The 15,146-nt window shown below is 47.1% G+C and overlaps 1 protein-coding gene across 1 annotated transcript in view; it reads right to left on the minus strand.

The window, feature by feature from the left end:
* The window catches only part of LOC138283024 (E3 ubiquitin-protein ligase TRIM39-like), a 97,861-nt gene that overhangs the window by 54,400 nt on the left and 28,315 nt on the right, over positions 1 to 15,146 (minus strand). The window contains exon 2 of the mRNA XM_069221142.1: positions 4,315 to 4,337. Coding sequence (XP_069077243.1) covers positions 4,315 to 4,337 — 23 coding nt within the window. The remainder of the gene's footprint in view (positions 1 to 4,314; positions 4,338 to 15,146) is intronic.

Consider the following 15,146-nt stretch of genomic DNA (forward strand, 5'->3'; position numbering starts at 1 on the left):
TGGCAACCCCGGATGTCTATTTATCTACTGAAGAGAGATACTGGTGAGTAATCTATGGCAGTCCCTGGCTAAGAAACGTGTCTCCTGTATAAGGCATATGTCACCTTTCAAATGCTCTACGTGTGAGAGGACCGCCATACGTTTGACCGGAGTGTTAAGACCCCTAACATTAAGGGTCAATGCAGTTAACTTATCGTGAAGAGCGGTAGATCCTGACGATGTAGTAGTGTAGCCCCTGGAGAGTGATAGGAAGTCCCACCACCTGTTCTCCTATGATCGTGTCCCTCATAGGTTGATGGCTGTTTACCTGTTACTGTGAATGTGCACCCTCCCCTCTCAGAATAAAAAATCCCCAACCCTGAAAGTACAACATAAACATAGTTCAACAACTCTGGACTAACCCAGAATAGTCTCTGTGGGCAGTCCTATAAATGAAGGTCTAATCCCACTGAGTCCACTGTCTGCTTCCATTGGTCCCTCCATCCCCCACCCATTTCCTCTCTGTGTCTGGCCTTCACATAGCCAGAACTGTGTTGTGGTCCAAGGATCTTCACCACTCCGCATCCCCCAATAGGGACTCCAGCACCGCCCTCCTCTTCTAGTCTCTGGATCAGGCATGTTGGGGTCCTCCTTTGTTGTCAACCAAGTCGGCTCATGGGGGGGTACTCCAATCGCAGGGCCTTGCAAGCTGCCTCCAGTGAGTGATGCTGGTGCACGGGTCCATCCAACCAGAAGATAAGCCGAAATGGAGGAGACCGTCGCCCAGCTCTGATACCTTGAGTCGGACCTCTCTTAGATCCTGGCAGAGATCTTGTTTCACCACCTGAAGGTACTTCTTAAGAGACTAGAAAAGGGCCTCCAAGAACGAGCCCGTTACCTGTTCCTCTCATCCATTGCCCTCTGGGGTGCGATCGCGATCCCCCGTGGTCTACATGGTGTGGAGAGCATCTCCCTCAGTGTGCATTCCTTTTTAGAACGGGCTGCTGTCATGCTGATCTAGGTGACAAGGTGTATCCAGACACCGTCGCTATGAATCCCGATGGCGGGGTCACAACGGAATCCATGCTCTATGTTGGGGGGTGTCTCAAAGGCTCTCGTGCTTTCTCATACATCCCACTCCTGTCGATCTAATGGGTGGCGAGTAGTGGGGGCCCACCAGGGGGGTCGCTCACTGGTATATCCTGCCAGGCCCGCTGGTTCCAAGTAAGGGCCCACGCCCCAGAGAAGGCCCTGTGTGCACCACTCCATCGAGGTGATGTCCCGGGGGCAATCTCTTGGACCCCCAAAGTAAGTAGGCACCCCCAATTATGGCCAAAGAAGAGACCCGCAGTGGGCCCCGCTCCCCTGCTGGTGGCGTCTGGGGGGTGGTTCATGCTATAGTGTCGGCCCCACCTTCGACCCGGGCCACGCCATCACCCCCCGGGCCCGCTGATGTCCTGGTGTGGACGAGGCCTCCCCAGCAGAATGCGATGGGAGCTGCCGCGGCCTTTGTGCCAGGCCGGGCCTCCACGCTGGGAGATGATCAGGTTTCACATCCCCTCCACACCCGCCCCATCCCCCCCCGGGTCTGATGTCCCCCATTTCACCGCCGTGGCCACAGGTGTGATTAGGCCTCATTCACCTCTCCCCAGGCCGGCCTGGCCGGAGAAGGTGGCCTGCACTGCGACCGCCACGACGATCAGCGCCCGCCCCACGTGGTATCCGCCAAGTGGTCCAGCTCATGGCTGCATCATGCTGTGCTGGGGGGGTGTACATGGCTGGATTCTCCCCAGCACCGCCTTGGAATGTGTGGCAGGCACGGAGGGACCAAACCATGCATCCTATCTGTCCGCCATCTTGACTCCCAAGTCCTGCATTTTAGAGTCTCTGGAGGCTTTGAACTACAGGACCATGGACTCTCTTAGCTCCTGCACCATGGAGACTCTAATGTCCTGCACCCTGAAGTCCTGCATCCTGAGGCCGTTGAGGTCCTGCACTTTGGAGACTCTGAAGTCCAGCACCTCGGGGACTCTGATGTCCTGCAACTTGGAGTCCCTGAGGTGCTGCGACTTAGAGTATCTAAGGTCCTGACCTGGTTGCAAATTCAGTTTGTGGACATCTCACTTCAAGGCTATGACCTTTGGTTTGACAACTTCTAAACGGCTTCTTCTAACACCTTTCTAGAAGGATCAGTGACTTTTTTTCTATTTCTTGGTGTTGTGAACTGCTCCCAGGTGCCTCTCACTCAAGTGTCAAAGGATTAGCCCCTCCGTTAGGACCCAGACTGCTTTCAGATTACTGTAAACCACATGCACAGGATATTCACTCCAGTGTATCTTAAAAGTGAAATGGTTCCTGCCTGTGTCTCACTCGGCATTCTGCACTTCTCTCTGTATTTCTCCCTCCTCCTCATTCCCTTCCCCTTCAACTGCCTTCTCTCTTCTTCTACATTTCTTGCTCTTTTCACCTTTTTTCTTTCTGAATATTATAGTCTCCATCTCTCCCTCTCTCTGCTCTGATGCCAGGAGTGAGGGTTCTGGACACTTTCAGAGGTTTGATGATTGACTGGATGCTGACCCCTGAAGATGCTGTGGACTGAAGAGAAGTCGTGAGGGATGTAGAAAGCTTTCTTACCACCATAAGCAGATCTGAGGAACAGAGTTGGGTTTAGGAGGACTGGGGGAGCCCTTTGAGGACTGGAGCAATTTCACAAAAGAATGAGTAAAAATAAAAGTAGGCAAAAATTGAAAAAGTATTCAGAAGAATTAATATCCACATTAAAGGAACTAAATCTGACAATCAGTGGAAGAGTGCAGAAACTATAGAGCTGTAGTTTTTTTAGAATGGCCTTTGGACTTATTTATACCTGTATTTTGGACAATTACATGACATTGTGACTCAAGACAGGAACGAGCCCCTCTCACTGCACAGTGTTCCAGTACACGTCGGCCATCTTAATTGAACTGCGATTTTCACTTGAGCAGAGCATTATCTTCAAGTAACATTCCTTCATGTACATCTTTTTGACACTGAATGCACATTTCATGGTGTCTCTTGTTTTTAACAAGCGCTCCACGTCACACATTTCTCATTTTTAAGAACTTTTCTTTTTTAATGCTCTCACTGAGGACTGACGTGCAGTGCATTACCCTTGCTTTAGACAAGGATATCACTACAAAAGTGGGAGTATGCTTTAAATTTTAATAACTGTTCTAAAGCCATTCCCTTGGGAAAGCTATTGTGTTAATCACAAGTGGGTGAAAAGTGTTTCTGCAGAGCCTTCTGAACATGAAGCATCCATGTGGAATGTACTATTCTGCATAAACCTCTGAATGTGGAATACTATGCCGAATAACAAATGTATTGTAATATTGTAACTCAGCAACTGCATAACTTTGTCTCAGTTTGAACAAGTGAAGTACTCGTCTCTCTACTCTACCCATCTTTAGAAGATTGGGATGTTGGGAGCTCCCTTGAAGACAGTAGAATAGCTCCGGACTTATAATGGCTGGAATAAGCCAAAGCTCCAACATTCCAATGCTTGTCTTCATGTTTCTCCTTTTTTACCACTAAGAGCAGAATGTTTTAGGAGACTTATAGCCCTTCTGCCACGGGCTATACCGGTTGTTAAAGGCCCTCCCCTTTCTTCTAGGCCCTCACCTATGGCTCGCTCCTCTCAGAATTATTTGCTTTCATTTAGCTGCTAATTCCCAATTAAAGCTTTGAAAATTGCGCCCACTTTCAGTTTTAGTAGTAACTAAATTGTTAGTAATATGGCCACTCACAGTCAGATAGGCACAAGCAATACCTTAAACTAGGGCATAAAACTAGGTTTGTAGCCCTTTAGCGCCCTACACAGACTCCTTAATAAAAGATGAGGCAGGTTTGTGAGATGATGTGGTTTTTAGACAATTCCAATGATGTTTCAAAGCACTAGAGGGACATTTGAGGATTGGCAGTGGGGTCAGAAGGTATTGAAGGAGGTTTTGAGTATTCTGTGATTGTGGAAAACTTGAGGTAGTTTCTGTGGACAAAAGTGATTTTAGTGGACACGAGCACGTTTCCCTGGGTTTGGGGGTATTTTCATAAGACTCTGAGTTTAAGGAGTCTGAAGGAAGCTTTTAAAGACAGTGGATGTTTTAAGGATAAGCTGAGGGGCCTCAACACTGTTTGGAAGACAGGAGAGTAGCTACGAGGTGGTCTACATATAATAATTGTATGAGGTAGTACCGCTCGGGCAGCAGAGTTGATTTGTGTGAGCTCAGTACTGACATTTCCACACTGCAGCAGATCTGCTCCTTACACACTGAGAGGAGAACAATAAATCAACCTTACCTGTCCAGGGCGCTTCTAACATCCTGCAAAACAGAAGAACAGGCAGAAGGACATCAGTTCCCACAACAGATTTTAAATTCTGGCAGAATTTTAGGTACAATATAAGTTGTGAAATTCAAGATCAGTTACACACATGGGAGTTTGTTCTGAATGGGGCCACATGACACAGCACAGCTTGTGATATCCCAAATGGTCCCACAAGACAGCAGAACTTTGGAATTCTGAATGAGGGCAGATGACAGTACAATCTGATATATTCTGAATGCATCATGTATTATAGTCTAAGGTTCCTGAGATCAGACGCCAGACCTGTTATAACTCCTGCATCACTTGAGAAACAACTAGTGTCTATACTCAAAGTATACCACGCCAAAAATACTTCTAACACACTTGTATGGCATTAAATGTAAATGAACAAGGACTTTGGATAAAGCGTGAGATAAGATCCTTAGGCCTCTTGTTTCTGTTACAAAATGTCTATTTACACAAACTGCAGCATAGAACTGGGTATAACCAGTACTCAGGAAGAAGCCCTTGTGTCTATATACTGTGGTGTTTTCATTTAAAACAGGCAGCTCCAAATGCTCTCTGAGAACTGATCACACTTGAACTGGAACAGTCTCAGTCGACAAATTATGTTCTATGTATAAAACTGGACTTCCCTCTGAATTGTTTTAATTTGAAGAACAAATTATGAAATGAATGGACAGAAGTAATTCTATGTCATGACCGGAGGGGAGAATTATGATTATACTTTTCTTTCTTCGCTTTAATCAATAGCAGCCATATGAAAACTTTATGATAAACTACAAATCCCAAGAACCTTTGGGAATGGAACAGGCAAAACATCCAATCAAACATTGGCATTAGTCCATGACCAATCAGAGCCCATCAGAGACCCATACAATCCATTATCCATGTTGTCCCAGCCTCTTTCTTCGCTGCTCGCAATTCTTGTTTCCTTTTTGGAGAAATAGGTGTGCATGTCATTTCTTATTAATACTGGCAGTTTGCTTGGCAAGAGTTTTGGGTACTGAAATTGAGCACAGGAACATTCTACGCTCCTATGACGGCAGTCTGCTTGGTTCAGCTCCTCATCGAGGTGCAGGCTTCTGCCCCTAGGTGTTGCCTAGATAAGGCCTGGTTAGTGGCTGTGATGCGTGAGTTTTGACTTCTCCTGCCAGTGAAGTCGGAGTCAGGCCCTGCGTCGCGTGGAGCCTTCGGAACGGGGAGAGAGACATCTCACAGAGCTTGGGGTCTGTAAACTGCTTCTATCTTGCTTGATGCCCTGTTTAATAATGCTCGGTAGTGCAAGGACTTATGCCCCCCCACGAGGTCAATATTGACAGCGGCTGCACCGCAGATTGCTTTCTGTGATATGGACACGCTCCCAGGCTGCCTTTCCCCCGAGATCTTGTCTGCACCTGTGTCCCTGGGCTTAGAGCCCTCACATTGAAACACCTTGGCTGGACCTCCAGCCCCACGATACCATGTTGCAGAACTTATGACTCCTCTGGGGTCATAAATTCAGCTGCGCTTGCCTACGCTCACCTCTAATGCCCAATCAGCACTTTAAAGTACTTTGGCTGTTTTCTGGTGCTCACTTGTAAACTAGCGCAGCGCCGCCTCATTCCCCACTTGCACTTAATTTTAGCATACATGGAGGTTTCCGGGGATCAGCGGTCAAAACGGGACCCCTCAAAATTCCTGCCCTGGGATGATGAATTTTAAGAGGCGGCTTAATTTACCAGGCGGTTGCTGGGGCCATGGGCCCCTTGGAACAGCACCTGGTGGATCAAGTTGCGAGTGCCTGCACCCATATCTCTAATCCCAGGAAGGAGCCCACTGCACCCTCTTGGATCTTAGGCGCTTTCCATTCTGCTCCAAATCCAGACCCTGTCCCTGCCAAGCTTCCTCGCAAGGATGGCGTTGACCATGATGCTTTCGCTCACCTTAAGCAAGTCTTCTTGTCTACCCAGCCGAACCCCAATCCCAGGTCCTACTGAACCAGCCTTGGAATCCCTATGCCCTGTTTCCCCAGACCCTCAAAATGATGTGGCCCCTGTGGACTCAGATGATGAGGCAGGGTCCTCCAGACCTTGGAGCCCATCCATCCCTTACTCTGCAAACCCAGAGGCCCAGGGCTTGGACAAGCTTGACCCCAATGACATCCTCCACCCTTGGTCCTCTGAGTGGGCCCCGGCAGAAAAGGTAGCCAGCTATGTGGCGGGTCAACTTAGGAAGTCCCTGGAGAAAGAAGCCTGCAGCTGCCTTCGGGTCGAATCTCACTGCCCTGGCTTGGAGGGTAAAGTTGTCCTGACCCCGACATTGACTCCAGAATGGCCGCTTCCCTGGCAAAATTCATAAAAGAGCCAAAAAGGGCATATTCCATTCCTGGAGGGCTTGTCAGGATAGGCTTTTGAGTACTACTGGCCCCTTACCAAGATCCCTGATATGGCTGAAGACGCCAAGGCCAGAAGAGCCCTTATTTCACCGAAGGTCCTTTCAGGGTGGGCACAGCACGCTATCATCTTCTTAGGTAACGCCAATTGCATGCCATCCACAAAGTGCTGCTGCTCCCTGTTGATTAAGGTGGACCCTAAGCACCGGGACAATGCAACCTCGGAGGCGGGGCTTATCGCCCAAGGGGACCCTTTATCAAAGAGTTGGGCAAGTTTGTGACCACCTTCATTTACCTAGACTAGGCCAGGTCCTCCATAAAGAAAGTCTTGAGCCCTCAGGTTTTCCAAGGGGCTGGTCATAGCAGAGGCCGCTCGGTCGGCCATGCACTTTCCCAATACCCTTCAAGCGGGCAATGCTCCAGACAAGGCTCCTTTCAGGACAACACCAGATTCACCAACTTCCACCCCACCAGGGGGCAATGCATCCAGGACAGAGGATTCAAAGGGAGCTCCGCTTCCTCCAGTTTTGGTGAGTGCTCATCCTTCCTCTCTTATAAAAGTGGGGTCAGACAGGTGGTTTTCCTCCAGGCCTGGAGATCCATTACAGCAGATGCTTGGGTTTTACCAATGTTCCAAGAGTTCCAAATAGAATTCTATGGTGTCCCTCATCAGGAACCATGGCCTCTTCCCCTTTAATTCCCCCCCCCCGAGAGGCAGCCCTCATGGACAAGGATGTCTCTTCCCTACTGGACAAAGGGGCTATTCCCTGGATGGCCCCACATCCCCATGGGTTCATCAGCAACATCTGTCTGGTGGACAAAGGCAATGAAAGACAACACCCAGTCATCAACTAATGAGAATTCAACAAATGGCTTGTCTACTGCAATTTCAAGATGGAGGAGAGCCACCTCCTCAAAGACGTGTTACGTCCCTCCAACTGGATGGTCCACTTCTACCTCAAAAACACGTACCTATTGTTTCCAATTTTTCACTTACATTGAAGGTTCTCCCAGTTTGTTTGGTGTCAACAAATGTTCAAATTTTCCACTCTATCTTCTATGCCCCTAGTGCTTCACGAAGGTTCTCAAACCGGTTGTGAAATACTTAAGGGCACAGGGGACACACCTTATCATCTACCTCAATGACATGCTGATAATGGATCAATGTCCATGTCGTCTCTCTCTCCAAATTCAAACAGTCATTAATCTCCTGGAGGGGCTAGGCTTTGTGATAAACGAGAAAAAGTCACTCATGGTTCTTTCTCAGAGAGCAACTTTCCAGGGCTTGGTCATAGACTCTACTACAACTGTCCACAGCCTTCCATCCCGGAAAGTGGCGAAGATTCGACACACGTTGAGGAAGACCCTAGCCAAACCTTACACCTCCCTGAGGCAGATCACTCACCTCGTGGGCTGCCTGTCATCATCCATCTCGGCCATTTATCCGGGGCCCCTCCATAAGGGAGCCTTGCGGAGGGTAAATGTAGGAAAGTACCATCTTGCCTGGCATGTTACCCCCATTTTTCACTGTATATATGTTGTTTTAGTTATATGTGTCACTGGGACCCAGGTAACCCAGGGCCCCAGTGCTCATAAGTGTGCCTGAATGTGTTACCTGTGTAGTGACTAACTGTCTCACTGAGGCTCTGCTAATCAGAACCTCAGTGGTTATGCTCTCTCATTTCTTTCCAAATTGTCACTAACAGGCTAGTGACCATTTTTACCAATTTACATTGGCTTACTGGAACACCCTTATAATTCCCTAGTATATGGTACTGAGGTACCCAGGGTATTGGGGTTCCAGGAGATCCCTATGGGCTGCAGCATTTCTTTTGCCACCCATAGGGAGCTCTGACAATTCTTACACAGGCCTGCCACTGCAGCCTGAGTGAAATAACATCCACGTTATTTCACAGCCATTTTACACTGCACTTAAGTAACTTATAAGTCACCTATATGTCTAACCTTTACCTGGTAAAGGTTAGGTGCAAAGTTACTTAGTGTGAGGGCACCCTGGCACTAGCCAAGGTGCCCCCACATTGTTCAGAGCCAATTCCCTGAACTTTGTGAGTGCGGGGACACCATTACACGCGTGCACTACATATAGGTCACTACCTATATGTAGCTTCACAATGGTAACTCCGAATATGGCCATGTAACATGTCTATGATCATGGAATTGCCCCCTCTATGCCATCCTGGCATAGTTGGCACAATCCCATGATCCCAGTGGTCTGTAGCACAGACCCTGGTACTGCCAAACTGCCCTTCCTGGGGTTTCACTGCAGCTGCTGCTGCTGCCAACCCCTCATACAGGCATCTGCCCTCCTGGGGTCCAGCCAGGCCTGGCCCAGGATGGCAGAACAAAGAACTTCCTCTGAGAGAGGGTGTGACACCCTCTCCCTTTGGAAAATGGTGTGAAGGCAGGGGAGGAGTAGCCTCCCCCAGCCTCTGGAAATGCTTTGTTGGGCACAGATGTGCCCAATTCTGCATAAGCCAGTCTACACCGGTTCAGGGACCCCTTAGCCCCTGCTCTGGCGCGAAACTGGACAAAGGAAAGGGGAGTGACCACTCCCCTGACCTGCACCTCCCCTGGGAGGTGTCCAGAGCTCCTCCAGTGTGCTCCAGACCTCTGCCATCTTGGAAACAGAGGTGCTGCTGGCACACTGGACTGCTCTGAGTGGCCAGTGCCACCAGGTGACGTCAGAGACTCCTGCTGCTAGGCTCCTTCAGGTGTTAGTAGCCTATCCTCTCTCCTAGGTAGCCAAACCCTCTTTTCTGGCTATTTAGGGTCTCTGTCTCTGGGGAAACTTTAGATAACGAATGCAAGAGCTCATCCGAGTTCCTCTGCATCTCTCTCTTCACCTTCTGATAAGGAATCGACTGCTGACCGCGCTGGAAGCCTGCAAACCTGCAACATAGTAGCAAAGACGACTACTGCAACTCTGTAACGCTGATCCTGCCGCCTTCTCGACTGTTTTCCTGCTTGTGCATGCTGTGGGGGTAGTCTGCCTCCTCTCTGCACCAGAAGCTCTGAAGAAATCTCCCGTGGGTCGACGGAATCTTCCCCCTGCAACCGCAGGCACCAAAAAGTTGCATTACCGGTCCCTTGGGTCTCCTCTCAGCACGACGAGCGAGGTCCCTCGAATCCAGCGACTCTGTCCAAGTGACCCCCACAGTCCAGTGACTCTTCAGCCCAAGTTTGGTGGAGGTAAGTCCTTGCCTCACCTCGCTGGGCTGCATTGCTGGGAACCGCGACTTTGCAGCTACTCCGGCCCCTGTGCACTTCCGGCGGAAATCCTTTGTGCACAGCCAAGCCTGGGTCCACGGCACTCTAACCTGCATTGCACAACTTTCTAAGTTGGTCTCCGGCGACGTGGGACTCCTTTGTGCAACTTCGGCAAGCACCGTTTCACGCATCCTCGTAGTGCCTGTTTCTGGCACTTCTCCGGGTGCTACCTGCTTCAGTGAGGGCTCTTTGTCTTGCTCGACGTCCCCTCTCTCTTCAGGTCCAATTTGAGACCTCCTGGTCCCTCCTGGGCCCCAGCAGCGTCCAAAAACGCCAAACGCACGATTTGCAGCTAGCAAGGCTTGTTGGCATTCTTTCAGTGGGAAAACACTTCTGCACGACTCCCCAAGGCGAGAGGGATCCGTCCACCAAAGGGGAAGTCTCTAGCCCTTTTTGTTCCTGCAGAAACCTCAGCTTCTTCTGTCCAGTAGAAGCTTCTTTGCACCCGCAGCTGGCATTTCCTGGGCATCTGCCCATCTCCGACTTGCTTGTGACTTTTGGACTTGGTCCCCTTGTTTCACAGGTACCCTAGATTGGAAATCCACAGTTGTTGCATTGCTGGTTTGTGTCTTTCCTGCATTATTCCTCTAACACGACTTCTTTGTCCTTAGGGGAACTTTAGTGCACTTTGCACTCACTTTTCAGGGTCTTGGGGAGGGTTATTTTTCTAACTCTCACTATTTTCTAATAGTCCCAGCGACCCTCTACAAGGTCACATAGGTTTGGGGTCCATTCGTGGTTCGCATTCCACTTTTGGAGTATATGGTTTGTGTTGCCCCTATCCCTATGTTTCCCCATTGCATCCTATTGTAACTATACATTGTTTGCACTGTTTTCTAAGACTATACTGCATATTTTTGCTATTGTGTATATATATCTTGTGTATATTTCCTATCCTCTCACTGAGGGTACACTCTAAGATACTTTGGCATATTGTCATAAAAATAAAGTACCTTTATTTTTAGTATAACTGTGTATTGTGTTTTCTTATGATATTGTGCATATGACACTAAGTGGTACTGTAGTAGCTTCACACGTCTCCTAGTTCAGCCTAAGCTGCTCTGCTAAGCTACCATTATCTATCAGCCTAAGCTGCTAGACACCCTATACACTAATAAGGGATAACTGGGCCTGGTGCAAGGTGCAAGTACCCCTTGGTACTCACTACAAGCCAATCCACCCTCCTACAGTAAAGACTTCTCATCTGAAGAAAGGACTAACTTACTCCCAACTGGTGTCTCTCTCAGATGAGGCGCAGGAAGAAATCGGCTGGTGGCTGTCCCTCAAGGTAGCATGGAATGGGAGAGTGATTTTCAGTTTGGCCCCAGACCTCATTATAGAATTGGATGCCTGCATGTCAGGTTGGGGCACCAGATGCAGAGAGTTTTCTACAGGGCTCTCCTAAAGAACAGAAATTATATATCAACTGGTTGAAGCTTCTAGCCGGCTCTTTCATGGTACGATTTCGGACAAAGAACAAGATTCAGTTGCGTGTCCTCCTCAAGATGAACAATGGGTTAGCGGTCCGATATATCAACCATTTGGGGGGCGCTCACTCCAAGGCTCTCTCCAAGCTCGCAACTAATTTTTGGCAGCACTGTCTGGACCATCAAATCTCAGTCATGGCTGAATATCTCCCCGGGCAAGCGAAGCAAATAGGCACTCCCTTAATCTTTGGGATTCCAGCCTGTGGAAACTGCATCCGGAAGTTTTTGCTAAGCTTCAGGAACGCCGGGTACCTTTCTCTGTAAACCTTTGGTGTGCTGGCTGGACCACCAACTACCCCGCTTCTTCAGTAAGAGACCGGACCCGTTGGTGGCAGCGACAGATGACTCCTTCAGGATTGGAGTCAGGACAAGGGTTACGCATTCCCTTCATTTGCAATGATCACCCGGTCTTCCGCTTAAATTAGGAGGCAACATGCAGAAGTAGTGTTGATCACACCTTTTTGGAGATCCCAAGTCTGGTTTCCAGCTCTTCTGAAACTTTCCTGGGATTGGTTAGCACCAGGTCCTGATCGCCTTGCAGAAACCGCACAGAGTGGTCTCTTCCCCTACTACAGAACGGTGATTGCGGTGGGTCATGCAGGAGGCTGCCATTGATCTCAAAGTTTTTGGAGCGCATTCTGCTTGAGGGCCAATGGCTTCAAAGGCTTTTAGCCTGGGTGCCCATCTGGAGGATATTATGAATTCAGAACGCGGGTCTTTGGACTCTACTTTTAAGAGGCTGGTGCTGGATATGGTTCATTTAGTCATGAGCATACTTTGAACCAGCATAATCCTCAACATAAGGTCAAGGATTATCCCACCTGGCGAGAATCTTGATCCCGAACCCTCACGTGACTGGTAGGTAATCATTTTTTCTATTATGTTATTATCTGCTGTATGATGCAGTGCTGTAATACAGCATTATGACCAAGATCTTAACAAAGTTGTTTTGCTAAGGTTTCTCCGACATGGCACCTGGTATTGATGCTTCTCTTTCTTCCTAGGGACTGAGACTGGGAAACAGGACTCGATGGATGTGCGGTGGCTGATCTCGAGCGAAGACAGAGGCTGGGACAACAAGGACAATGGACTTTATGGGTCTCTGCTGGGGCATGATTGGTCATGGACTAATGCCTATCTTTGTTTGGATGTTTTGTCTGTTCCATTCCCAAAGGTTCTTGGGATTTGTAGTTTACATGAAGTTTGAATATGGCTGCTATTGATTACAGCGAAGGAAGAAAAGCATACTCCTCGCCTCCGTGTCCTTAATAGAAAAAAAACTTTCCATTACGATAGCAGGTGAAAAAGCATGAAACTGTTGTTGATACTGCTACACCAAAGTACGCAACCATAATTCACAACGTGACCATTCTACGAGAAACTTCTTTCTTAATCTGCACACTCACGGTTTGCCATTAAATGTAAATAATGGAAGGTGGGACGTGCTAGTGGGATTGACCCAAACTACACACACTGTAGTAGTTATATTCAGTCTCAACCAGTTAATGAATGTAACCAGTACTTACTCTATTTGTTAAAGTTCCTTCGATAATTAGGAATGTACAAATGTGTCAATATTAGGATATTTCAGTTTAGGAATAGAACTGAAATATATTTATATTTTATTGAGTAAGCTGACAACAGAAAAACCAGAAGACTACCGCACATTCCTATATTTTAGAGTGTTGTTGGGGTGCTCAAACATTCAAAACATGTCCGTTGTCAAGCATGTGTATTGGAACAAGAAACCTTGTACCAGCAAGTTGGTTCTATTTAAAGAAAGAATGGAGCACACAGATAGTAATGTTATTCTATGAGTGATGTTCAGATGGTTATGGCTCATTGAGTATGTGAAAGAAACATGGTGTACAATGCCATCAAGGTGGTATCAATGTGATGAATGTACATTTAAAAATTGCAGAAGAGAATCATAGTTAAGTAACTGAATAGTTCATAAATGTAGAATTTAATGTGGACATAGAAAATTCTCATACAATGATTTCTAAAAAAGTATCGAACAAGATCACTCTAATTCCATAACACAAAGCCTATTTGTAAATAAAGTAGATGCACCAACACAAATAAATGTCACATCAACCATCGGGTGATTCATCCCCTAAAAAGAGAACATATACAGTCCCATAGATTGATGGAATGAATGAAATTGTCCACTTGGAAGGTTGAAGAACTGAAAGATAATGTCTTCATCCAATTGATATTTATATTTTACATTGTTTTAAGAATGTTTATTTTTGAAATTCGTAGGAAATTTGTAACAATAAAAATTAATTTGTAAACACATTCTGAATGAGGTGACGCAGCACAGTGTGATATTCTGAACGGGGTCATGTGATGAAGTACAGCTTGTGAGTTTCTGAATGGGATCACATGACAGTCTGTGATATGCTGAGTGGGATCAAATGATGCAGGAAAATAGGTTAAATAATGCAGCCCAGCCTGCAATAATTCAAAAAGGGCCGTGTGACAGGGCACAATCCGTGATATTCTGAATACTGGCTCATGGCACAGCACAATCTGTGACACTTTGAATCTGGCCACACAACAAGGTACAGAGTCTGATATTTTGCACAAGGTCACAGGATAGCACAGCTTTATTCTGAAAGCGGTGAAATGGCACAGCGGAAAATTAAAAATAGTCTGATATTCTGAATGGAGTCACATGACCCAGCCCAGTCTGTGATATTCCTAAAGAGGTCACATGAAATACAAGAGTCTGATATTCTGAATGGAGTCACATGACCCAGCCTATCTTATTCTTTATACAGTGTCGGAGTGTCAGTATATAAGGAGTTTACTCTATACTGGACCTGCCTGTACATTGCGCTGGGCTGTCAGAACAGAAGCATCTGCAGTTAGTTTAACTTGTCTGTATATTATATTGGGTTTAACTAAATACAAGGAGGGGGAGGGACCGGGAGGTTTATAAGGTCCAGTGTACAGTCTCCCACTTTAAGTAATTTAAACAAAGGTACACTGTTCTAACGTACTATAACATACTAGGAGACCTGATGTCTCAGGAGCAAGAGCCCTCAAGCATCACAATGGATGACTGGCATCATCATCGGGAACGCTCCACACCAGGCCGGTGCTGCAACGCCTGGCGGGCTCCCCGGTAGGGGGCTCTAAGCCGTGTTGATCTGATAATGACTGGTGGGTTCAAACTATACAGACCAAACATTAGTGGAGAGAGCAAAAAATAAGAAATTTAAAACTGGTTATTCATCCAACAAGATACATCATAATTTTAATCAGTTCAAAATAGGATGAAGACCAAGATTAAAAACAACCAGGAAAGTAACAGATTGAGTTATAATGCTCAATTACTTTCAAAGAGCAAAAAAACACAGAGGACTACAACTATTATGGTGCCTCTAAACTAGGGTCAACATGTTTCGCGTCTGCGGTCCAGCAGGATCCATTGACGATTCATCAGGACCAAAAATAAACACGTCTTCTCCAAATAATATAGAAATTTAGGAATGAAAGAACCTAATTTAGTATAGTGAGGCCGTCACTTATGTCAAGCAAACTGGCTAAGTCAAAGGAAGGTCACCCTAGAAGGCAAAAAGTAAAAACACCATAGATACACAAGTTGTGGTTACAAGGGTGCATTAGTGAAATACATATGTGATGGG

Source organism: Pleurodeles waltl, chromosome 2_2 (assembly GCF_031143425.1).
Source record: "Pleurodeles waltl isolate 20211129_DDA chromosome 2_2, aPleWal1.hap1.20221129, whole genome shotgun sequence".
Classification (NCBI taxonomy): domain Eukaryota; kingdom Metazoa; phylum Chordata; class Amphibia; order Caudata; family Salamandridae; genus Pleurodeles; species Pleurodeles waltl.